The 25,585-nt window shown below is 54.4% G+C and overlaps 1 protein-coding gene across 2 annotated transcripts; it reads left to right on the forward strand.

The window, feature by feature from the left end:
• Positions 1-1,067: 1,067 nt before the first annotated feature.
• Positions 1,068-25,055, forward strand: MAP2K2 (mitogen-activated protein kinase kinase 2). Of its 2 annotated transcripts, XM_059697153.1 has the most exons (11): positions 1,068-1,431; positions 5,088-5,298; positions 11,370-11,516; positions 16,644-16,721; positions 17,489-17,540; positions 17,622-17,746; positions 18,330-18,543; positions 20,353-20,417; positions 21,775-21,836; positions 22,833-22,878; positions 24,701-25,055. In XM_059697153.1, exons 1-11 carry the CDS (start codon positions 1,340-1,342, stop codon positions 24,809-24,811), a joined length of 1,203 nt encoding a protein of 400 aa, XP_059553136.1. In that variant the 5' UTR covers positions 1,068-1,339; the 3' UTR covers positions 24,812-25,055. The 2 variants fall into 2 exon arrangements, with proteins under 2 accessions (XP_059553136.1, XP_059553137.1); XM_059697154.1 differs by lacking the exons at positions 22,833-22,878; positions 24,701-25,055 and adding an exon at positions 22,177-22,345.
• Positions 25,056-25,585: the final 530 nt, after the last annotated feature.

Here is a 25,585-nt window from a genome sequence, read left to right on the forward strand (position 1 = left end):
ATATTCAAATGTCTACCAAGGGATGAATGAACCAATGAAATGGGGTCCGTCCATACAATGGAATATTATTCAGCCTTAAAAAGAAAGGCTGTTCTGACACCTGCTACAACTATGGATGACCCTTGAAGACATTATGCTGAGTGCGACCAGCCAGACACGACAGGACAAATACTGTGTGATTCCGGGTAAATGATGTCCCTAGAGGAGTCAGATCCATAGAGAAGGAAGTAGATGGTGGGAGCCAGGGGCTGGGGGAGGAGGAGTTAGCGTTTAATGGGGACAGAGTTTCGCTGCGGGAAGATGGGAAAGTTCTGGAGGTGCACGATGGTGATGTCGCACAACAATGTGAATGCACTGAATGGCACTGAACTAGACACTTAAAAATGGCTTTAAAAAAGGTACATTTGGCCGTAGCCGGTTGGGCTCGGTGGAGAGAGCGTCGGCCTGCGAACTGAAAGGTCCCAGGTTCGATGCCGGTCAGGGGCACATGCCGGGCTGCGAGCTCGATCCCCAGTCGGGGGCGTGCAGGAGGCAGCCGATCCATGACTCTCTCTCGTCTCTTCCTTCCTCTCTGAAATCAATAAAAATATATTGGGGAACAAAAAGGTACACTTGTTATGTATATTTACCACAATAAAAGTATTTTAAAACACCTTTCTCCCACAAACGAACGGGGTTCATTTTGAGCTGGTGGGGGCTTGTGTGTCCATATTGGCAAGAACACTTCGGTGCGCTCTGGGTCTGTCTCCCCACCTTCTGGAGACTGAGCGGCTCCTGTCGCCCCAACCCGCACCCACGGCTCCGAGGTGCGCCCCTCCCTACTCACCGCTCCGCTCCTCGCGCCCCGGCCTCCTCCTCACCTGGCCTCACCTGCGCCCCGCCCCGCGCCCGGCGCAGGCGCACCCGCGGGGGTGGGGCGGGCGAGGGCGCACCCCGCGGGCGCCGCCTCGGTGGGTCTCCGCCCCTTTCCCCTCCCGGAGGCGGCGGCCGGCGGGGGCCCCGACGCCGGGCGAGGAGGGGGCGGGGCCTGCGCGGTTCCCGTGTGGCTCTCGCGAGAGGCTGGTTCGCGATCTCGTCGCTCCCCCTCCCCGCCTGTGCCTCCGGGGCTCCGGCTGCAGCGTCAGCCTCGGTCCGGCCTCGGCGGCGGCGGCGGTGCATCGGCCTCGTCCCCGCGCCCCGCGGCGCTCCTCGGCCCCGGTCCTCAGCGCCCCCGCCCTCGCCGCCCCGGTGCCGGCCTCGGCCGCGGCCTCAGCTCCGGGATCGTGTCGGCGCCGCCCGCTCCCGGCCCGCCCCCTATGGGCCCCGGCTAGAGGCGCCGCCGCCGGCCCGCGGAGCCCCGATGCTGGCCCGGAGGAAGCCGGTGCTGCCGGCGCTCACCATCAACCCCGCCATCGCCGAGGGCCCATCCCCCACCAGCGAGGGCGCCTCCGAGTGAGTGGGCCGGGCCGGGCGAGGATGGAGGGTGGGGATCCCTGAGTTGGGAGGTCAGGAGTAGGGTCCTGAGAGGAGGGGGTGGAATGTGGGGGAGCCCCTGAGTGGTGAGGTCAGGGGAGGGGTCCTGAGAGGAGGGGGTGGAATGTGGGGGAGCCCCTGAGTGGTGAGGTCAGGGGAGGGGTCCTGAGAGGAGGGGATGGGGTGGGAGGGGAGGAGCCCCTGAGTGGTGAGGTCAGGGGAGGGGTCCTAGAGAGGAGGGGGTGGAATGTGGGGGAGCCCCTGAGTGGTGAGGTCAGGGGAGGGGTCCTAGAGAGGAGGGGGTGGAATGTGGGGGAGCCCCTGAGTGGTGAGGTCAGGGGAGGGGTCCTAGAGAGGAGGGGGTGGAATGTGGGGGAGCCCCTGAGTAGTGAGGTCAGGGGAGGGGTCCTGAGAGAAGGGGGTGGGGTGGGAGGGGTGGTGAAGGTGGGAGGGGTTCCCGTAGTGAGGTTGGAGTGAGGGAAGGTTCCTGTGGGGAGATGAGGAGGTGTGGGGCCCTAAATAGTGACATTTTGATGAGGGGGGTTCCCTGAGTAGTGAACCGGGGTGAAATGAGGTCCCTGCAGGAAAATGATGGGGTGTGGGGCCACTGAGCACTGAAATTGGAGTTGGGGGGAGTCCCTGAGTAGCGAATCCTGGGTGATGGTTGGGGGAGGGTTCCTGAGAGGAGAGGATGGGTCAGGTGTCCCTAGGAGTGAAATCAAAAGTGGAGGTGGGGGTCCCTGAATAGGGAGGTGGAGGGAGGGGTCCTTGCATACCCTGAACAGGTGAGCGAGGCCCCTGGGAGTGAGGATGGGCGAGGACGTCCATTGAAGACCAGGAAAAGGGAAAGAGATGCCTGAGAGATGAGGATGTGGGAGGGATCCCTGAGCGGTGGAGTAAGTAGGGGGAAGGCTCCCTGAGGGAATTTGGGGGGAAGGAAGCCTGAGAAACTCCTGCTAGTTGGGGGGTGAAGCCCCTGGAGCTGGGGAGAGTGGTGAGGGCCAGAGGAGGCTGGGGAAGCAGGGAGTGCGGAGAACTTGGAGGGGCAGGGCTGTGGGGGGCAATAGGAGACATCTAGGGAAGAAGTGGGGCCCTGCTGGCACCTCTGACAGCAGATGAGCAGAGATTCTGATCTAATGGGTTAGCAAAGCCTTGAGGGGCTGGAGAAGTGCTAGAGGCTTGAGGCAGTTGAGGGAAGCAGGAGGATTTGTGGAGAAGGGGACAGAGAAGGGAAGGTCCCTGGGTGGTGGGATGACAGGACGGCAGGATCTTGTGGGAAGTCACACCAGGGAGACGGCTTGACCCCTGAAGTCCCTATGGCCTCCCACTCCTGTTCTGCGTGGTGGAGCAGAGCAGGACAGCCCAGAGGCCCGGGCCAGGGGCACTTCACTGTGCTTGTGGTGTGACTCCCATGAGAACCAGGTGTGATCCCTTTCTGTGTGCATGGGTGAATGGCATGTTGGTGCCTCTCAGGGGACGAGGCCTTCTGCAACCTGGGCGAGGGGTAAGGTGAGGGTGAAGGTAAGGACATGAGTCTTGATGTAGCTATGCGCTTGGACTCTGTGTCCAAGCGCATAGCTCAATGTGGGGGTGTGTTCCTTATAGTAAAAAGTGCACTCCTCTTCTTATAAGACAGCTCTTTCTTCATAATATCTCGCTCTCTCCCTCTCTCTCTCTTTTTTTTTTTAATGTGGTGTCTGATTTCCATCCCTTCAAGAATTCCCCCAGTAGAGGAAGCCAGCCATTGGGATTACAGGGTTTTTTATAACCACAGTTGAGTTGCCATTAAATTTAAAATGGATTAATCAGCTGACTCCTGAATGCATTTTGGATGTCATAGGGCAGTGCTGGAGACCTTCCAGAGCTTGGCCTCAAAAGTTGTCTCTCGACCCTCCAGTGAAGGAACTGTGTCGCATTCATTCATTCCTCTGCTTCTCTCTTCCGTCCACCAGAGTCCTTCTCATCTTCATTGAGGTCTTGGTTCGCCGGGCGTCCAGTGAACACCTGCTGGGCCCCGGTCTTGGTTTAGGAGGACACTGTGATGAGCGAGGGCCATCAGGAACACAGACTGGCCCTGGCTGATTTGGCTCAGTGAATGGAGTGTTGGTCTGGGGACTGAAGGGTCCCAGGTTCAGTTCCAGTCAAGGGCACATGCTTGGGTTGCAGGCTCGATCCCCAGGATCCCCAGTAAGGGGCGTGTGCAAAAGGCAGCCAATCAATGGTTCTCTCTCATCGATGTTTCTATCTCTCCCTCCCGCTCCCTTCCTTTCTGCAATCAATAAAAATACATTTTTTAAAAAAAATTTAAAAAAAATAGAACATAGACTGTGTAATCGGGAAGCATACAGGTTTAATTCCAGACACTGCCACTTGCTAGCGTTGTGACTTTTGGGCTAGTTACTTAACCTCCCTGGGCCTGTTCCCTCAGCATAGGCTGGGTCTACAGGAGACCCCGCCTCCCAGGAGGATTGAGAGACTTCAACAAGATAGTGTGATGGTGTTTATAAAGCTCTGGTTTACTTGCTCAGCAAATGACACCTGCCTTCCAGCCACCTCTTTGCAGTACCAGCTCAGGTGGCATTGCCCAGTGGCAGGTTATCTTGTTCCTGGCCTGTGTGCCCCTTTGCTCAAACCTCTTTAAGTTGTAAGTGAATCATAGTCACTTGGGGATTGATATTCATGAATTTGTTTATATTTGTTGCACATTGCAAAATATGTTTTGATGGGTTAGATCAAATGTATTAAAGTTAATTTCACTTGATATATATTTTTAATGTGCTTATAAATTTTAAATTGCACATGTTGTTTACATTCTGTGTTTGGACGGCACGGGGTTGGTTCTTGTGTGCTTCGTGCTAAAGTCTACCTGCCTGTTACAAGGAGCTGCTTTTTACCCCAAGGCATTAGTGAAAATAGCTAATCGTCAAATTTTTTTTGAAAATTCCTTGAATCACCCAATAAAGTGCAATGTACATGTGGGTTTTTTAATAACCGGCCCAGAAATGTGTGTGGGTATAAATGCCTAATGTTTACAGTGTGCTTGGGGTATAATAAGAGTGTGCTGGTTGAGTGGAATGCCCTGGAATTATCTGCACTATTTAAATCAGTCCGCTCTTCATGTAGATTACAACTTCTACCTTCTGCCCATTGGTTCTTGCTCTTTGCTCTAAGGCCACTAAAAAGGAGTTTGCTCTTCCATCCTCATGAAGATAGACATCCTGGCCTGGGCCTTCACTCCCCTGGTGCCTAGTCGTGTCTCCCCAGTTCCATGTCTCCCTCCAGAGAGGTAGGGGACCCTTGCATCAGGAAGGAGGACTCCTGAACCTGATTACAGGGCCATTGAACCAGAGCTGGTCCTCCAGGTCCTGAGGTCTCCTAACCTTTGTGAGCAGAGAGAGGGGCAGTGGCCTCAGTTCTCGGGGAGCCAGCTTTCTCTTCTGGTCAGCTGTGTGTATGCAGGTCTTCTTTCTCTTCTGCTAGATCATCAGCCCCTCAAGCCCAAGAATCAAATCTGATTCATCTCTGCATCCTCCTGGTTGCAAACCCAGGACCTGGCCACAGGTACCCTCAGCTCAGGTGACGCATTTGGGCAGCTTGCACCCTCTTCACTAATCCTTGCCGTTGGGTCTCTGCAGAGCAAACTTGGTGGACCTCCAGAAGAAGCTAGAGGAACTAGAGCTTGATGAGCAGCAGAAGAAGCGGTTAGAAGCCTTCCTCACCCAAAAGGCCAAGGTCGGGGAGCTCAAGGATGATGACTTCGAAAGGATCTCAGAGCTGGGAGCCGGGAACGGCGGGGTGGTCACCAAGGTCCAGCACAGACCTTCAGGCCTCATCATGGCAAGAAAGGTGAGAGGTGGCCTGTGGCAAGGCAGGTGTTCTGTCCCTATGCTCTGTGGGTGACATGGGGTGGGAGCAGGTCCCTGGGAACAGGAGAGCAGTTTGAAAGGTGCCGGCCTCTGTCTTCTGCTGGCTCCTGTGCTCAGAAGCCCTCCCATCAGCGGTGGGTTCTCATTCCTGAAAAAGAGTTCGGCTTCCAGTTAGAATGCGGCAATGCTGGCTTTCCTCAAGCGGCTCTTCCTCTCTATTATTGACCGTTGCCTCCGGGGCGGCTTAAATTCAGATTCCCAGAAAGCTGAAGGAGTTTTCAGGAAGAAAGGATGAGATTTAAATTCCCTTAGAGCTGGCATCGCCCTGATTTCACAACCAGGAGAAAACACTGCAGACCCAAGACAGGGCCTGTGGTGCGATGGTCCCTGGGCAATGGGGTAACTAAACCACCTGTGTTAGTCCGAGTTCTCCAGAGGATCAGAAGCACGAGGATGTCACAGCTTAAGTCTGGAGGCAGAATTCCCTCTTCTTTGGGGGGCCTCAGTCTTTTCTCTTCGGGCCTTCAGCTGATTGGATGAGGCTGCCCACTTGTGGGGGTGTTGTCTGCTTTTCTCAAAGTCAGGTGATTTCCATGTTAAATCACATCTGAAAAATACCTTCACCGTGACATCTAGACGGGTGTTTGACCAGACAGCTGGATACTGTGGACACATTAAATCAACCGTCACCCCACCCTGAGAACAAACCTTGGCTCTGAGAAGTCCTGAGCCTCCCTCATCTAGGCTTCTGTGCCACGGTGCAGCCTCCCATTAAACATTCGGGAACAACCCTGGGAGAATAAGGAGTGGACGAGAAGGATGTGACTATCTGGGGACAGTGGCTTCCGAACACATAACTGCGGGGGCTTCATGCTGAGCAGTTGTTTCACTCACACAGTCATGTTCTTTCAGACATCGAAAGCCACCTATTTCTGGAAGCCCACTGTCTTGTCATTTCCAAATTGTATTCTCCGAAACCTGACCACCCCGTGCCTGGTGGGCCGGAGCAGGTCCCGCCTTTCCTGGGAATGATGAGCTTGGTTTCCATGGGTTTTAGCTCTGTAGCTATTCTCTTGCCTCTAGAGCACTGCCCTCCTCCTGCAGCCTATTTCTGTCCTGTTAGCGCAGGCAGCCTTTTCAAAACCAGAGCAGCCCCAGAAATCTCTGGTCTGCCATTGCCCGAAGCACCAGGAATAAAAGTCAGGTCTGAGGTGCAGGGAGGGGGACGGGCAGAGAGACTTGAGAGCAATGCTGGTCAGAGTTTGTATCAGGGACCCGGGGTTCTCTCAGGCCAGCTGAGGAATCTTCCAGGTGTTCCCAGCAAGCCTTGTATAGACGTGAATCTGGGAGTTTGTCTACAGAAGCAGTTCTAGAACCCCTTTGGGGGTCGAACAACCCTTTCACACAGGTCGCCTAAGACCATCGGAAAACACATATATAATTACATATTGTTTTTGTGATGAATCACTATGCTTTAATTATGTTCAATTTGTAACAATGAAAATACATCCTGCATATCAGATATTTACATTACGATTCATAACAGTAGCAACATTACAGTTATGAAGTAGCAACGAAAATAATTTTATGTTTGGGGGTCACCACAACATGAGGAGCTGTACTAAAGGGTCACGGCATCAGGAAGGTTGAGAACCACTGGTCTACAGCTTTATGAAAGCCTTTGAAGTAAGATGTCGGGCTTTAAAACGGGGACAGAGAAGTTCTGAAGTTAAGTTGGCGGTGGTGCTGTCCCAATGTCAGTTCCTGGTATGGTTCTTCATCATAGAAGGTGTCACTGTCGGGGGAAGGGCGTGGGACTCTGCTGTTTTTGCAACTTCCCTCTGCTTCTTTAATTCTTTCAAAATAAAAAGTTGGGTGTTTTTTTTAAAGGTCCAATAAATGAGGGTCAGGACCTCAGATTTTGTTTCCTATAGATCGTAACCTCCTCCTCCCAGCAGCTGTCAGAACAGTGCAGGCAGTTGGCAAATACGTTGAACGAGAAGGCTGTCCACCTGGGTCTTGTGTGGTCTGGGGCTGTGACTCCTTATGGCCCAGGAGCTCTGGACCGCTCTGGGGGTCTGGGGCTCCTTTTAATCCATCTGGAATGCCAGTCCACCTGGGAGGTCTGTTGCCTTTATTCAGCTGAGGGCACAGATGGGAAAATTGGCAAGACAAAACAGTTTTTAAGAAGCAGTGGCCTCATTCCTTCCTCCACTACCCTGGTTGGAATTCCGAATTTCCCGGGAAGCCTGGTATAAATTCCACACATTCCAAGTGTGTAGGCTTATCAGATCTCCAAAGGCAGCCTGCCCGCAGGTGTGAGGGTGAGGGTTGGGTGGAGCTCCTGGACGCCCATACAGCTCCTGCTCTGTGGGCCAGCATCCCTCCGCTCCCTGTGATTGGCAGAGGATCATCCTAACCAGTAGGACGGGCTGGGGAAGCAACAAGACCAGTTCGGTAAGGCCCAAGAAAACCAGTCTCTCAATTTCTACAGTCAGGCTTGTTCATAAATTTTTTCTTGACCTATCATGGCTCACTAACTCCTGCATTCTTCTGAGGCCCTAGGAACGAAACCTGTGCGAGACCTGGGCCAGGGCAGCTCTTCGGAGAGTTTAGCATATTTGTTACGCAGCAGGGCTCCCGTGATCCCCCTGTACTTGGAGCAAAGGAATGTGTACTTGCTTCTACAGTGAAGGTCATGTGACCCACCCAAGGCCACATAGTAATGCTAGCTGCCCTGTGTCAAAGCCAGTGTTAAAACCTTGACACGTGTTCTATTTAATTGGAGTGACCTCTCCATTTTACAGGTGAGAAAACTGAGGCTAGTTTGGGTCTTAACGGAATTGGATGGAACCTTCATGGCTGACCCTGACCCTGTGGAAGCTGTCAGGGTTTTACCTCCAGAATCCATGTCCCTCTTTCCTAGCTCAGATCCCCTGTCCTGCAGTAGGAACTGCCTGAAACTCCTAGACAGGCTATGTGTTTGGTTTGAACTTCCAGCACTCTCTGACTGAACCAGCAAGTGGGGCTGGGTTGGCCCCAGAAGGGTGCTATGAAAGAGGATGGGTTCTGGCAGTTCGTGAGCTCAGCCCCAATCCTGACCTGACTGCTCACCAGCTGGGTGTCCATGGGAATGAAATTGAATGTCTCAGAACCTGAACTTGCTCATCAGTGCAGTGGGGGCAGTTACCCTGTCCCACCAGGGTTGTTATCAGGGTGAATTGTGTGCCCCACCCAGGGTTGTCACCAAGGCGAATTGTGAGCACACGTGCCTTCCCATTCCTGCTCTTTCTCTGCACACCCTCAGTGCCCACTCCTGTTCAATCCAGAAGGATTGCTTTACAAGACCCATTAAAACAGATCACGTAGCACAGCCCCTACATTCCCTCTCCTCCCCCCTTTTTCTTTCTTTTTTTTTTTTTTTACTACATTGCCTCTACAATTTTCCTGAAATCCTCTCGCTTCCCAGGCCTTGTTTCACATTCACCCTACTCCAGGCTTCCAGGACCTCTGGGATCCTGAGCAGTTCTCAGTTTTGTCCACCCTTCCTCTTCTCTAAAGCCTGGTGGACTCTCGTGCCCCTGCCACTCATTCATCTGTGGCTCCTTTCAAGTTCTTAGTTAAGAGCCACTCTGGGTCAGATACAGCTACTGAGCGCTTGAAATGTGGTCAGTTTCAGTTAAGATGTGCTACATGTGCAAAAAACACACACCAGATTTCAAGGGCTTGGTATGAAAAAAAAAGTCATTAATATTTTTACGTCCATCACATGTCAATAATTTTTTGATACATTACATTAAATTAAACAAAAGACATGAAAAATTCATTTCACCTGCTTCTTTTTACTTCATTAATATGGCAGCTAATGGATTTTTAAATTATGTATGTGGCTTATGGTATATTTCTGTTGGACGGCCCGGGTCTCCATCATCCTGTGCTGCCTATGCATCAGCCTCCCATCTTCCACGCAAACATCAGAGCTTCATTTTCAGACCCAGCATCTCAACCCTTCGAAGCACATATGTGTGCATATGTTGGGCATCTCCTCGAGGATGCAGTCCCACCGAAGGAGAGAGCATGCTGGAGTCCTGGTGTGTTGTGGTCCTGGAGGTGGCCGTGGGGGTGTGCAGTGTCCCAGGGAGGGTAGTTAGGCTGGGCTCTGCAGGCTAGGTTGGGTGGAGAACCAAATGCCTGAGGGGCCCTGGGGGCTGGAGGGTCCCAGTCAAGGAAGTACTGCCTGGGCATGGTGGGGGCACCAGGCACCATGCTGCTAGGACGTGCCAGAGTACTCAAGGTCGCAAGGGTCATTGGCATGGGCCTGTGAGCAGGTGACACTTCCCACACATACCCTGTGACTCCCCCTCCCTCCCCTCCAACTTGGTACACACCCCTTCGTGCCTTGGTGTCCTCAAACAGGCAATTCTTTGTCTTTCTTTCTGGAACGCTGGCCCCAGTGTCACCTGAGCTCCAGATCACCTCTCCATGGTTCCTCCTTTGGGGCACCCCCACCTTTTGGGGTTGTTTAACCTGCTTCTCTTCCCTCCCAATGGCATATCTCCGAGCTGGGTCATCTTTGCTGTCTTCCTCCTCATCACTGACCTCTGTTGTAACCGACTTTATGTAAATATCTGAGTTGATGGCAATCACTTTCAGATACATGTGATCTGCCTCTGCCCCTCTGGCAAAGGGGTATAAATCACTCCTTTTTCTTAACTTACCATGATGGCTGAGCATCTAGGATTCTAAGTAGCCAGGACCTGGACCCACAGCTTTCCCTCTGTATCGCTGGGTAGGGGATCTTGGCTTGCTTAGGGTTTGTAGTTAAGCATTGCTCTGGGTGTTTTGGCTGCTGTCTTTTCTGCGTGTCTCCAGATGGTCCTTGGGCTTCTCACCTTTTGAAATGTAATGAGTTTGGTGACACTCTTGGCTGCTGGATTGAACTCAAGTGGAAGGGCGGCTAGGATCCTCAGGAGGTGACCTGAGGCTCTCTCCCTTTGCTCTACCTGGAAGTGGGAAGGGCTCCAGAGAAACCCGCCCCTGAGTGAGGGGCTGAGCAGGGGTGAAGTAATCCCCTGCCCGGCCATTTCCTGACTTCACATGATTTGGTGGGAAGAGAGCTCCTCTTAACAGAGCTTCCCCTATAACCAGTTAAAAAATGTTTGCTCTGTTGAGGAGCTTTTTATTTTTTTTTATTTTATTTTTTTTTTTTTAAATATATTTTATTGATTTTTTACAGAGAGGAAGGGAGAGAGATAGAGAGTCAGAAACATCGATGAGAGAGAAACATCGATCAGCAGCCTCCAGCACATCTCCCACTGGAGATGTGCCCGCAACCCAGGTACATGCCCTTGACCGGAATCGAACCTGGGACCTTTCAGTCCGCAGGCCGACGCTCTATCCACTGAGCCAAACCGGTTTCGGCTGTTGATGAGCTTTTTAAACAACTTTATTTGAGATGTAACTCACTTACTGGACAGTTTACCCTTGTAGAGTGTATAATTAAGTGTTTTTCAGTATATTAAGAACATTGCCACCACCGATTTGGGAATATTTTCATCACCCCCAAAAGAAGCCCTAGCCCCAGGCCCTGGCAACCACCAATCCAGTTCCTGTCTCTGGATTTGCCTGTTTTGGGACATTTCACATAATGGAATCACACACTGTGTGGCCTTTAGTGTCTGGCTTCTCTCACTGAACATAGTGTTCTCAAGGTTGGTCTATGTTGTAGTGAGCGTCAGTGCTTCACCCCTTTTCATGGTTGTATAATATTCCGGTGTGAGGATGGACCACATTTTGTTTGTCCATTCGCCAGTTGATAAATACTTGGGTTGCGTCCGTGTATTAGCAATTGTGACTCACACTGCTGTGAACACATGTACAAGTGTGTACGTGGATCTGTGTTTTCAGTTCTCCTGGGTAGATCGATACCTAGGAGAGGGTAGCTGACGTCTTGAATGCTGTCATGAGCACCTCAAGGGTAGAGGACTAAAGCCCCGCCCCTCGGTGCCCCTCAGAAGCCTGCTTCTGAACCTGATTCCCATTCCCTTGCAGCTGATTCACCTGGAGATCAAGCCAGCCATCCGGAACCAGATCATCCGCGAGCTGCAGGTGCTGCATGAGTGCAACTCCCCGTACATTGTGGGCTTCTACGGGGCCTTCTACAGCGACGGGGAGATCAGCATCTGCATGGAGCACATGGTGAGCGCGGCGGGGCACCTGGAACCGAGGGGCCCAGCCAGCGTCCCAGAGCCACCTGGGCTTGCCACCAGGGAGACATGGCAAGACAAAGGGTTCATGTAGAATGAGAGGGTGGCTGGTGAAGAGGAGGTCCCCTGCCTGTGTCCCTCAGGGTCCTGTCCCCAGAGCTACGGTGCACCTCTTTCCAAGGAGATCCTCCCGGAGATAGTCAATGCCATGCGAGCGCATATGTTTAGGTTCCTTCATCTTTAAACGCCAGACGCCCTCCTCCCAACTTTCCTCTCTCACTGGGTACCAGGCAGAAATTATTTCCTGTTGGCACATAGAGCCGGCTCTTTTCCCCAGTCTAGTGTTCTGGCACCACATTGACCTGTCAGGTAATTTATTAAACTCTTGCTGGTGGACGCTGGGATTGTTTCTGATCTCTGCCCATTTTGAATGATGCTGCCTTGGATGTTCTTGCACGGAAGCAAGCATCCCTGAGTGGTAAAGTCCTACTGGTGGAATATGGGGCCCGAGGGTACATGAGATTGGAAATGTGATCGGTGTTTCCAAAGAGTTGGGGGCTGTTTTAAAGACAGACCTGGGTCTGCCCCCAGCTCAGATCTGGATTAGAAACTCGGGTGGAGCCTGGCACCAGTCGTTTTTTTCAAACCACCGCAGTAGCGTCGGCTGTGCCCCTAATTAAGAAACTTTGGTCTTGAAGTTCAGAAGTGGGTGGGATTGGGTGTAATGAAAGCAGAAGTGGTGAGAGCTGAAGGCCCTGGGGGGAAATGCCCCCGACCCTCTGGCAGCCCAGTTGAGCAGATACCAGACTGCCTGCTGCCCGGCTGGATGGGCTCAGGGCTGGCAGGGCCCTTGCAAAACCAGGGCGCAGTGTGGCTTTCGGCACATGGCCTGAGCAGCTTCAGTTATGCCGTGCAAATGTGCTGTCCCCTGACAGTTTTGTAATGAAGGCAGGAAACGAAATTGAGCAAGTGGCTGCAAGGAATGCATTGTGAGCAGCCTTCCTGAGTAACCGCTTGGAGGGAGTGCCCGCCAGAAGATGCTCCCCACCCCCCTGCATCAAGATCCCCACCAGGCAGCACCCTGGAGGAGTCCCTTTCCTCACCTAGGAGAGGGAGATCATATCTGCCCGCCTGAGGGCAAAGTCACTGTGTAGACAAGAATCAAGGAGGGGAAAGGAAGGAAGTCACTTTATGATCTGAGGAGAGCCTCTATACTTCTTCCTCCTCCTTCTTCCTCCCCCTCCCTGCCCTCCCTTCTCCCTGTCCTCCTCTTCTCTCCTGCCTCTCCAGTGCTCTTGACCACCCCTACCTGTTCTCCCTGAATATCGTTAGAATTTGAAGCCACCTCATTCCCTTACAGCAAAGGGGGAGCGGCACAGTGTAGCACCCCTCCCCTCCCCCATCTGTTCTTGGTGAATGGAAGACATTGGTTTCCAGCACTAGGCATCTGCACCCTAGCAGCACACAGTCCTAGCCACCAGGAGGCAGGGGGCGAGTGCTAGCCATTCTATTTATTCATTGTGCTCATCCTTCAAAAGTTTCTAGTTGGGTTTTTGGTTTGCTTTTATAATAAGAGACGAGGACAGTAAAAGAAATGAATAATGCCCCATGAAAAGACATGCCCAGGTGAGGCCCTCGCTTCCTGCTTTCTCCTTATGGGAGTTATGGTCCACTAATCTTGGAGGCCAGTGATTTTCAAGACTAAGATGAACCTTAAAGAGGGGACTTGGTGCCCTGGCTGGTGTGGCTCAATTGGTTGAGTGTCACCCATGCATGGAAAGGTCACCAGTTGAATTCCTGGTCAGAGCACATACCCAGGTTGCAGGCTGGATCCCTGGTAGTGGTGCAACCGGTCAATGTTTCTCTCTCACATCATTGTTTCTCTCTCTCCCTCTCCCTTCCTCTCTCTCTCTCAAAAAAAAAAAGTCAATAAAAACATTTTAAAAAGAGAGAGGGGGACTTGGTGAGGAAGGCATGGAGGGAGAGAGAAAAAAACATTGATGTGAGAGCGAAACATCAATCATTTGCCTCCAATACATGCCCTGACTGGGGATCGAATCTGCAACCTGGATATGTGCTCTGACCAGGAATTGGACCCATGACCCTTCGGCACATGGAACAATGCTCCAACCAACTGAGCCACACCAGCCAGGGCCCTTAACAGTATATTTATGTTGAATAAACCCATCCAGAATCCATATGCATGTTCATAGGTTTTCCCTGTGTGGGGGACATTGCTGCTTTGTGCATCCATGTACCTTATTGTGGGATGCCCCACATAAGGGGTAGATGACTCCCTGGGGTCAGGCCTCAGCCCCACAGCCCGCCTCTCAGCACATGACTGGAGGAGATTCTCACCCCTGCTTACCTGTCAAGCCAGGGCTGTGGTATTGCCTTTCCTTTGGCCCTCATCACATAGGACATTGAGTAAAATATCACCATTGTCACTGGGGCCATTTCTCCATATTTCTCTGCCACTTTCATATCTCTCTCTCTTTCTCTCTCTCTCTCTCTCTCTCTAATTTATTGATTTGAAGTGGGCGGGGGGGAGACAAACATCAATTTGTTGTTTCACTGATTTATGATTCATTGGTTGCTTCTTGTATGTGCCCTGACTGGGAATTGAATCTGCAACCTTGGTGTATCTGGACAACACGCTAACCAAATGAGCTACCAGACCGGAGTCTTCATTTCTCTTTTTTCACCATCGTGACAGCCCACCTAATCAATATCCTACATGTGGAACTGTTTCCTGAGGAGGGAGAGGTTTCATCTTCACTCAGGGTAGTGTGGGGTTGGCTCTAATTTCCCCTCAGGGAGGTTCCAGCTGCAGCTTTTGGGAAGAGACTCCTAATGATAACAGAGCCCAGATGCAGCACAGACAGTCATGCCTCGCCTGGCCAGAGTGTGGGGGCCTTCGGGGCTTGGGGACAGCGGGGCTGGCAGTTTCCAAGTGGCCTAAGTCTCATCTGGGGGAGATTCAGGCATGGACCCAGAGGACAGTGGGTATCTCAGGATGGAGTAGCTGGGAAGCTGCTTACTCACTACTCTGAGGCTCTAGTCAGACCCACTGAAGAAAGCACCCCCTCGTTCTGTAATAATAAAAAGTCAGACACTCGTTGTCAGCAAAGGACAGAGAAGGGATGCCACCCAGCCGCTCTGCAGTGAGAAACAAAGTCAGCCTGTGTGAATCCAATCAGAACATCCCCAAAGAGGAAAAGATGTGCGCTATGAACCCGCTTATATTTGTGTAAAACTCTGTTTCCTTGTGCATGTGGATGTGTGTGCACATGTGCAGAGGATCTGGATGACTGTAAGGCACACTTCTGGGGAGGCAAGTGGAATCCCTGGGGGATCGGTGTTACTTATCTACATTTAAATTTTTATAAAAATGTGTATTCTTATACCACCACTTAATAAAAGTAAGACTTTAAGAACATTTAAAACATACACACAAAATGAAACCATGGTCATGCATAGAGACAGGTTTAGGGGTCAAAACGACCTAGTTGTGACATCTGCACCACATCCTGTGCGTGTGACTTGAGCGAATGACTTACCCTCTTAGCTGTAGACCAGGGCATCTCACCCAGGGGACATTCTCACAATGAGGGAGGTGCTGGCGAAGGTCAGGGACGCTGCTCAGCACCCCACAGTGCCCAGGACAGCCCCCAGAGGGAATGGCCGGGCCCCAGTGTTACCAGTGCTGAGGGAAGACCATGTAAGAGAGCAGTGTCCTTCACACGGAGGACTTCTGAGTTAACTCCTGAGCCCCCAGCAGGGTGCCTCACCATAGCCTCTCTGGAGATTCCTCCCTGAATGTTCTTATTCAGTGAACATACACAACTCGATGAAAGTGCAGAATGGAGAAGGACCTGTGTTAGGGAACAGGGATTACAGTTTTAAAATTTTTTTAATTCTTTTAAGGTTGATTGATAAAACAAGAAATGAGAAGAATAGAAGGAATTTCCATCTTGCCCTGCAGGTAGAGCGGGGCGGGCCGGGCACCCTGGTCAGACCAGGCTCACCTCCTGCCTTCCTCGGCCACACCCACCCTCTACAAGTTTGGGTCCCCTACTTGTTGACAGAGTCACACATATTCTTGAAGCTTCAAACTATTTGGGTTTCCTAAAACTCCCCACGAACACAGCTGGGGTGCCAGAGGGGAGACCTGGGCACCTCCAAGGCTTCTCCCTGCCCCGGGTGAAGCAGAAGGTGTCCCAAGGAAGTGACACTGTGGAGCTCCTAGAGCAGCGCAGTGGAGGAAGTGCAGGCCTGGGGCCACCCTGCCCTCAGCTCCACTCTGGATGCCACGGAACCAAGGCAAGCTCCGGCCTGTGGTTGGAACTTAGCCATGTCACCTAAAGTCCTAGGGGGCCGCCAGGCATATGCTCAGAGCCCCACCTCTGAAGAGGCACCCGGCCAGAGCCAGCAACACCCTGAGTTTTGGTTTCCAGATTTATTACCAGGCAGCCTTGCACAAGGCACCTGTTTCCTCATTGTCGGGTAGATTTGGGGCCACGCCCAGGGCGGGGTGGGGGATCAACTGGAAGGACCTGTGTCAGGTCCTTTACAGGACAATCCCATGTGTAACACAGTGAGCAGAGGACAAGACCTAAGGGAAGCAGCAGGGGTGTCATCCCTCTGTGCCCTGGGGCAGCAGGTCCCTTCTTAACTAGGCGGGGGAGGGGGCCGCAAGGGAGAGGCCAGTTGGCTTGGCCGCCTTTCTCCTGTGCTGGACACTTACAGGGCATCGCCTTTGTTCACAATCTCTGTCCTGCCTGGGCTGTGACAAGAACCCAGGCCCAGAAGGAGATGGGTCTGGCTGGTGCGCCCTCCTGGTGGCTGGGCCTGCCGCTGTGGCAGCCTCAGGAAGGCCGAGTCACGGGCACTCTTTCCCCTTCTGCACTGGATGTGCTATCCTGAAGCCACGGGCTGCCTTTACCTGTGGTCTGGCCTCTGTTTCCCATGGAGCAAAGCAGGCCTCAGCTCTCCAGGAACCAGGGAAATGTTGCGTTTTTAAATCTGCCACTTCAGCGTCCCTCTGGGATCTATCTCTGCAGCAGCCCCCCTGGCCGCCTGCTCAGCGCTTGCTTTCTCTCTCCTGTACTGCCCACAGGATGGTGGCTCTCTGGACCAGGTGTTGAAAGAAGCCAAGAGAATTCCAGAAGAGATCCTGGGGAAGGTCAGCATTGCGGTGAGTGTACAGGCGCCACGTCCCCGCCATTGCAGCACTGAGTGCGTGCACGTGCTCATAGCCCTGTGCTCTGCCACTTGATTCTCACTTATGCCCGCTCCACATGGCCAGTGGTGTGTGTCGCTAAAGCCCCTGCAGAGAGGGAGACTGCCAGCACCAGTCTCCACTGGCTGGGTACTGAGCAGGGGCACCCCTTTGCCCATTAAATAGGGGTAATGCTCTCCTGCCCCATATACCAGGTGCCAGGTTGCATGGGACCCTGATGATGTGGTCCCAGGCACACAGGGTCCCCCAGTGCAATATCACGAGTGTTTCTTCTCTGACTTGGTGACACCATCAGTTTGGGGGGCGGGGGGTCCTTAGCACAGCCCGGAACCAAAGCATTCAACAGATGGCGCCTATTGGGCAGGTACAACTTCTGTTCGGAGGCAGGGTGGCCAGCCGCATACTCACAGCCCTAACAGTGCCTTGGGCCCCGTCTCAGCTTCCGTGGGCCTCGGCCGCTCCTCTGAGACCAAGGGGATGGCAGTGTCTGCCTCGTGGGTGGGTCGTCATGTGAGAATCGGTGAGGGAGGCATCTGTACCCACCAGTGTGGCTGTCACTGCCCTCACTTTGCCTCTCCTCTGCTCGTCCCCACCTGAAAACGCATTCCCTGAGCTAGTTCCACATGCTGTGGCCACTGAGGTCTGGCCTGCAGGCCTGTCCAGGGCAGACTCCCCCCTGTGGCACGGCCCTGCTGACCTCCCACCCTGTGGCTCCCTCACAGGTTCTGCGGGGCCTGGCGTATCTCCGGGAAAAGCACCAGATCATGCACCGAGGTAAGATGCGCGGAGCCCCTCCCGGGCCACGGGCCAGTGGGTGGGCCTGAGCCACGCCTCACCCGCTGGCTCTGCTCTCAGATGTGAAACCATCTAACATCCTCGTCAACTCCAGAGGGGAGATCAAGCTGTGCGATTTTGGGGTGAGCGGGCAGCTCATCGACTCCATGGCCAACTCCTTCGTGGGAACTCGATCCTACATGTCTGTAAGTCCTTTGAGAGGCATTTAACATCGCGTGCCATACCCTCCCCTTCCCGTTTGCTCTTCCCCGTTTTCCAGAAGCTTTTCCAGAAGCCTGCATGTTCTCGTAATATACTCTCTTTTTTCTTTGCTGGATTTCTCCTCTGAAATTCTCATTTCCACCATGTTCTCGCTCAGGTTTGTCTCTGGGAATGCCTGCCTGGTTCTTCCCACTGGTAATAAAAACCCAGTCAAGAAGGGTAGTAGGTAATTTTTGAGCCAAGAAACTAGACCTCAGGTGTTTTAGGAAACAACCGGGTGATAGTTGAAGCAGATCCTGAGAAGTTAGTCTAGGGATTACTGTGGGAAAGGAGGCATTCCACTATCGTTCTTTCCCAAAAGTGCCAAGGATTTGGGTTTTTAAAGCGATGCTGTCAGCCCTGGCTGGAAGCTTCTCCCTGGTCTCTAAAGGGTTAGCAGGGGTCAGGGGAGGGGTCTGAGGGAACAATGAGAGACACTCAGATCCACCCTGGCCTGGTGAGCTCCCCCAGCTTCCGGGTTCATCTGGCTCCCTCTGGCCTTTCTTTCCTCTCTGTCTCACCCAACAGCCGGAGCGGCTGCAAGGCACTCACTACTCGGTGCAGTCGGACATCTGGAGCATGGGCTTGTCCCTGGTGGAGCTGTCCATTGGAAGGTACCCCATCCCCCCGCCGGATGCCAAGGAGCTGGAGGCCATATTCGGCCGGCCCATGGTCGATGGGGCAGAAGGAGAGCCTCACAGCATCTCACCGCGGCCGAGACCCCCCGGACGCCCCATCAGTGGTATGGCCTGAGTCTAGCACTTCCGGTTTGGATGGGCAGTGACCAGCGTGGGGAATGCCATGCTGGGGGGTGGCAGCTGCCTCCCCTCTGGCCCTTCTTGGCACCACCTGTCCCCTGGGTCGTGCTAACTGCGGTCAGCAGTCCTCAGATGGTCCTGAGGCTTCTAGGGCCGTGCTGGAAGCAGCGCCCCCGACCTGTCCCATCCGGGACAGCTGCACCTGTTGCCACCAGCTGGTGGGATCTAGACGCCAACCCCTCAGCCAAGCCACTGGTTGGGTTGGATTTTCCAACATTTTATCACGGAAATGTCCAAGCACACAAAAAAGTGAGAGACTTGCCCAGGGAATGCCCGTATGCGCACCGCCTAGCCACTGCCCTGAGCCTTCTGCTGTGTTTGAGCCAGGCCTTCCAGGGAGACCCAAAATTGAAAGGAACTAGATTCAGAATTTCCTTCGGTGGTTTGTTGGACATACCGGCAGCTCAGCACGGGAGGGGACAGGAGGCTGGGGGGCACTGGGCTCCCAGATGATTCTTGATACCAAGAGCTGCCGCCTGTGAGGTGGAAGGCTGAGCGGTTCAGGCTGCTGCTTCCACACTTGGAGGGTGGCAAGGGGGAGGGTCGCAGCTGAGGCGGCAGAGCCTGGGAACAGTGCTGACAGGAAGGGAACTGAGTTAAGTCAGAGTCCAAGGGAACATGCAGTGGACTGTGGTCCGCTGGTTTCATAACAGTTTCATCGAGATAAAATTCAAGTACCGTATGATTCACTCTTTTCAAGCGTATAATTCAATGGGTTTGGTATCCTCACGAGATTGTCCAACCATCACATCTATCTAATTCCAAAAGGGATCCCCAACCCTGGCACCCACGAATCCATTTCCTGACCCTGAATTTGCCTCTTCTGGACATTCCACGTAAATGGAATCACACCCTGTGGCCTTCGTGCCTGGCTTCTCTCACTGAGCGTCATGTTTCCAAGGCCCATCCACGTTGTCCCGTGTCAGTGCCTCACTCCGTTTCATGGCCGGATAAGATTCCCCTGGACCATGTGCTGTGTATCTGTTCACCATCGATGGGCACTTGGCTGTCAGAGGGTGATTTTCAGTGTTTTCTAGTCCGGGCCTTCTTTCCGGGGCTGCACCCAGACTGCTGGGTGTCTTGATTTCCTCTAAGGAGAGAATCTTGTCCCCATCTGTGTCCTCAGGCCCTGCCCCCGAGCCTCCCAGTCCAACTCCCAGCGGCCTCCCTGGTGTTCCCCTTCGGCCCCTTCCCAGCTGGGAGGAGCGGTGGGTCATGCCAGGCCACCTTGGCCTGCCACCATCTCCTCCAGCCCCTGCCCCAGCTCCGTGCCCATTTCAGGATAAGACAGAAGGGGAAGTCCAACTGCCAAACCCAGACCTGGCCAGCTGGGTCTAGGACAGGGGTCAGCCACCCCCAGCCAGCCTACTGCTGTCTCCACCCGAAGCTCCATGCAAGGTCACGCTGCAGCCAGCAAACCGCCACCACCCACCCCGCGGCGCCTGGGTGCCACTAAGCAGGGGCTGTGCCGTGGCACCTCCTGGGCGCAGCACCGCCCCAAATGTGTAACTCCTCAAAACCGCTCCTGTTCATTTTGGTGTTTTATTAATTCATTAGGATTAACGTTACTTTTCTAGGAAATAAACTTAGTAGCCAGACCAGGGGAGCCTCCCTGGTTCAGGCATTGTGGGGAGAAGAGTGCTGGCTTATTCAGCACACTCAGACTTACTGCCCAACAGGAACACATCAGCCACTCGCCCATTTCACCCCATTTTTGTTTCTCCCCTGGGCAGGTCACGGGGTGGACAGCCGACCGGCTATGGCTATCTTTGAACTGCTGGACTACATTGTGAACGAGGTGGGTACCTGAAGGCCCTTTGGCATGTCTTCATGCCAACGAATTAAGTTATTCCTGTAGGAACACATTAGCAAAAAGGGAGAATTCGACGCATAGACTAAGGATTTTGTTGGGGGAGAGACGGAGACCATTCTTGTCAATAGGAGGTTATCAGGTGTGAAAACATGGTCTTACTTCCAGCCATACTGCAGAAATCCACCCCTCCCCAAGGGACATTTTTTTGTTTTTATAAAGATAATCCCAGAATTCCCACTGCAGCCCTCTCCTCCAAGGCCAATAGCCAAGTATTAGGGCCAAGAAGCCAGGCCACTCCCAGAGCTCTGACACCCAGCATCTCTCTGAGCATCTTGGAGTCTGTGTCCATGAAGTCATAAATAGTCCCACTCCCTTGGGGAAAGTCCAGGTGCCCCCTCCTCTCTGGGAAGGAGGCACAGAGCACCTGGAAGGGTAGTATGAATATTCCCGTTGTACAGACCGGTAAACCGAGGCCTAAGGATGGAAGCAGCCTCCTTAGAGGCCTGCAGCAGGACCTGACCCTGAAGCCTCCCTCTCAGCAAGGCCTGGGCACCTTCCCTGGGACTCTGGGCTGATGTGTATTTTCAGTGGCCCTCTGGAGACAGGGCAAAGAAACAGGGTGGCTGGGCTGCCTGTGGTGTGGGACTTGGCCCAGGGCTGAGAGATTGGTGGTGACAGACCAGGGTGGGGTGACTGGTGACACAGCTCTGCCTGTACCTGGCAGTGCCACCCAGCAAGCACCTCCCTCCCTGAGCGGGAAGGCTGGGTCCCAGGACTGGGAAGGTGGAAGGAGCTGAAGAGGAGGCCTTGTGGGTTTCACCAGGACAATCTCTGGCCACCGCCTCTGATCCTGCGCATGACCGTCCCCACCCTGGGACGTGTGTGTCAGGCCAGGCTCCTCGGGCTCCCCCAGCTCTCAGGCCCTAACCCCTGGAACTAGCTGCCCCCGTAGTCTAGACCTTCAGCTCATTCAAGACACCCACAGGTGGGTGGCTGAGGCAGTGTGACACCACCCTTGTCCATAAATGAGGGTGAGCCCTGCTCTCCTTCCTTGTAGAACCAGTGTGATCCCTAAATGAGACCTTTCGAAAGAAAACCCTGGAAGAGGCCAACCCAGTTAGCAGAGCTGGGGGCCGGGCCAGCCAAGAAGCTGCTGGACAGGAGAGGGGATGGGTGCCCTCTCCGCTTCTAGCAGGGTGAAGGGACTGGGCTAGCAGAGGTGTGCCCTGAGGATCCCCAGGTACCATGCTGTCCTCACCTGAGCAAGGCTGGGAAGTGTCTTCTCCCTAATTCTAGAACCAGCGTGAGCATCTGACTCCCACCTGTCTGCTCTCTCCCACAGCCTCCTCCTAAGCTGCCCAGTGGTGTCTTCACCCAGGACTTCCAGGAGTTTGTGAATAAATGGTAAGGTGCCACAGCCTCCAGTGCGGTCTCGGGTGGGTAGGGCTGGGTACCAGGCCCTCCTCGGGGAGCATAAGGGCCCTCCTGGAATGGGCCGCCCACACTTCCAGCCATCAACCTAGAAGTCTCCTTCTCTGGCCCTGGCCCAGCCCCTCTGCCGAGCCTACCACTCAGGAATGCCGGGTGGTCAGCAGCATCCGGTGGGACACCTGTGGTCACCTGAGAACCCAGATTCCCTTTCCAAAGCCAAGTCACAGTGTCCAGCGGCCGTGCCCAACACCCGAGTGAACCTGGGTTCCAGGCACTTTGGCAATAAAGCTGTTCCCACCTTGCTTTCTGCCAGAAGGCTCCCCGAATCCCTCGAGCCCTGCAAGCCACCAGCTTCTAAACAAGCCTTCCTCGCCGGAGTCTGGGCGGTGGTCAGCTGTTCCCTCTGAAGAAGAGGGATGAGCAGACACGGCCCAGGGGCACCTGGAGCCTGTGTGGCTCCCAGCAGCAAACCTGCTCTGGGCAGAGAAGGTGCACTGGCCTCCTGACTTCCAGCCAACGCTGTGTGGCACAAATCCAGTTATCCTTCGTCCGTGTGAACATTTTTGTCTCCATGCAAGGTTTTCTCTGTGTTTGAAGAATTACCATTCGGCCCCAAGCTGCTTTGAGCAGCTGCGTTTAGGCAGTTCTGCTTTTTTTAAGGAAAAGGTTCCATTTTGACCGTCGGACTCCCAGACTTGAGGGTTTTATGGAAATGGAGCGGCAGTTGCTGCCGGGCCTCTGACTGAGCAGCAGCAGGGGGTTTCCCACCTCCTCTCCCTTTCCCTCTTTCGTGGTCTCAGACCCCGCCCTCCCTCCCCAAGGCGCACTGCCCTTACACCTCAGCCAGTGCTGGAGCCCTCACCCCGGGGACCAGGCAGCAGAGTGATGGCGGTCCCCATGGCCACCAACTCACCGCGCTGTCTTGTCTCCCCATGCTCCGTCTTGCTGCTCCACCTCATGGAACCCCAGCCTCATTAAGAACCCAGCTGAGCGAGCAGATCTGAAGATGCTCATGGTGAGTGACGCTGCAGATTCCGGGGTCCCCGGGGCGCAGCTGCCGCCCAGGGCCCCGCCCTCCTCCTCAGGAGAGGGAAGCCCCGCCAGGCGCCCTGAGCAGCTCTTGTCATGGGGGGGGTGTCCAGCTGGCGACCCTGTGGGTCTCCTGGTCCATAGTGGGAAGGACCCAGAGCCAGCTCTGCCCTCTCAGCCCCTCGGGGAACAGAAGGGCCCAGCCATGCGTGGTTGGGGCTGTTTCTGCAGAATGATGGGCTCTAAGGCTTCTGGACGCTTCCATCGTGGGCTTGTCAAGCCGCCCGCGGGTCAGGGAGGCCACGAGGCTGGTGCTGTCCTTGGATGCCCCACACCATTCAATGTCCTTGAAAACCCAGGCGGCCTCTGAAACCTGCCTTCCCCTCAGGACCTTTGCACAGGATGGTCCTGCCCCCAGGGATGCGCCCTGTTCCTCTCAGGGCTCCCGGCTCCATGTCTGTGAGTCTTGCCTTCAGGGCCTCCTCTGAGAAGGCCCTGCACCTGCTCTAATCCCGCCCCACTGTTAGTTGTGGCAACAGGCTGTGTCCTGGTTGTCATCACCCTTTGCTGTGGTCAAAATAGGAAGCCTTGCCTGGAGCACCATGTGGGAAGGGGTCTGCCTCTGCCTGATTCTTTCTAGAAACTTCTTACTGTGTCTGACATAGATTTTCCAGTAATGTGTGCTAAAGAATGCGGATACAGTGTAAGAGACATGTGTTCGTTGTAAAAGATACAAACACGAAATGGAGAAATGCGATTGTGTTGAAACCCCCTGTAGTGCCCCCGGCTCCCCAGCTCCCCGTGCACGCTGTGCAGGAAACCTCCCAGGTCTCCCTGCCTGAGTAAAACCGGCTGCTGTTGGGGCTACCTTTGCACCCACTCTCCTGCCGCCCTAAACCACAGGGGTTCGCTCCCTGCTTCGGTGTTTCACTCAAGCCTGCCCCAGCCTTCAGCAAGATGAGGTGGTCTTGCCTGCCCCAGCTTGCAGAGGAGGCAGCAGTCCGGACCTTAATGTCACATGGGAAGACTAGACCCCTCCGTGGACTCTGAGGCCCCGCCCTCCTGTCCTGGGCCGCCCCTGCCGGGCACACCCTGTTCAGAAAGCGTTCGTTCACCCCACCCAGCCCAGAACCAGGAAGCTAGAGTGCTCGGCTGTTCCTGCTGGAACCGCCAGCCTTGGGTGGCTAGCAAATTCCTTAAAACAAAGTGGAATGCACAAATCTGTTCCTCAGCCTCACAAGCCATATTTAAAGGGCCGAGGAGCCTCTTGTGGCTGGTGGCTGCCACACTGGATGGGACTTGTAGGGAACTTGCTATCCACACAGGCAGTTCTTTTCCAGATCAGATGGTCTCATCCGGGGGTCTGCCTGCAGGGGATACTAGGCTACGTCTGTTGGCTCCTATGATCACCTATGATCATCACAACTGGGGGTGCTCCTGGCATTGAGTGGGTGGGGGCCAGACATGCTGCTCACCACTCCACAGTGTCAGGACGGCCCCCAGGGACTGACTTGGCCTCAGGGTCAGCAGTGCTGAGGCGGCTTCCTGGGCTCTGGGGAGCTCAGAACAGCCTCCCCGTCCCCTGACACCCTGTCCCATGTCTTTCTGGCTTCGGGCATGGAACTTCCCTGCTCCCTGTCCCAACTGTGTCCTCCTGCATTGGCGGGGGGGGGGGGGGAGGGGGGGGGCTTTTCTCTCTGTTTTTGGGTTTTCATCCCAGCTGGCCTGCCAGATCTGAGCAGAAGCCTGGTCCCTTCCTCCTCCCTGCAGGCACCAGGCTGTTCACGGCGCCTCTCCTTCCTTTTCAGAACCATGGCTTCATCAAACGGTCTGAGGTGGAAGAAGTGGATTTTGCCGGCTGGTTGTGTAAAACGCTGCGTCTGAACCAGCCCAGCACGCCCACACGCACCGCCGTGTGATTCTGCCGGTGACCTGTGAATCCCGCCACCCGCCCTTCCCGCCCAGGACGGACCAGCTCCTCCCTGCCCGTCCCACCGAGCCCGGAGGAGAGTGCACACAGCGGAACGTTCACTTCCTCTTCCACCTGTCGCAGCCTCGGCCCTCTGGTCTCTGGGGAAGGGTGACGCTGCCCATGTTGTCGTCTCAGAACCTGCTTACTTAGGTTAAAAAAAAAAAAAAACAGGGAAAGGAAAAGCAAACCGAGCCCATTGTACTTGTTCCATTTGTTCTTTGGGTGTCAGCCTCTGGTCCAACCCCCGGGGGAACAGTATCCCTGGAGGACGGCTCCAGCCCCCAGGCAGCTGGGCCACAGAGAATTGGGAGGGGCGTGGCATCAGGACCTGGCTTTGCTCTTTTTTCAAAGGACCAAGCCTCAGAGGGAACCCCTAGACATTGACATCTTGCACCAAAACAGAGGAAGTGCCGCCTTGCATTTCTGTGTGTCGTCCCCTCGCCTGACACCTGTCCCCTTGAAGGTGGCCCTCGGCAGGCCCTGAGAGCAGTGAGGCGGTTGGTTGTCATGAGGTCCACTTCCCCCGGCCCCCACCGCCTCTTGTCATGGAGCTGGCCCAGCCGACCCCGCCTGCCCTCAGCAGTGTGACCTGCCCAAGAGGGTCCTGGGCCTCCTGTGCCTTCGCAGCAGACACTTCCGACTCTTCATAGTGGCAGCTGAGCCGACACTCGACTGCAGAAAGGAAGTGTTGGGTTTCCAAGCGCTCGGTGTGGTTGAAACC

The sequence above is a fragment of the Myotis daubentonii genome, chromosome 5 (assembly GCF_963259705.1).
Source record: "Myotis daubentonii chromosome 5, mMyoDau2.1, whole genome shotgun sequence".
NCBI classification, from domain to species: Eukaryota; Metazoa; Chordata; class Mammalia; order Chiroptera; family Vespertilionidae; genus Myotis; species Myotis daubentonii.

Excerpts from the sequence above, each read along its gene's own strand:
- MAP2K2 (XM_059697153.1), top strand. The coding sequence starts at position 1,340 with ATGCTGGCCCGGAGGAAGCCGGTGCTGCCGGCGCTCACCATCAACCCC. Across the intron at positions 11,517-16,643 it reads GCATCTGCATGGAGCACATG|GATGGTGGCTCTCTGGACCA; the intron begins GTGAGCGCGGCG and ends TACTGCCCACAG. Across the intron at positions 21,837-22,832 it reads CAGGAGTTTGTGAATAAATG|CCTCATTAAGAACCCAGCTG; the intron begins GTAAGGTGCCAC and ends ATGGAACCCCAG.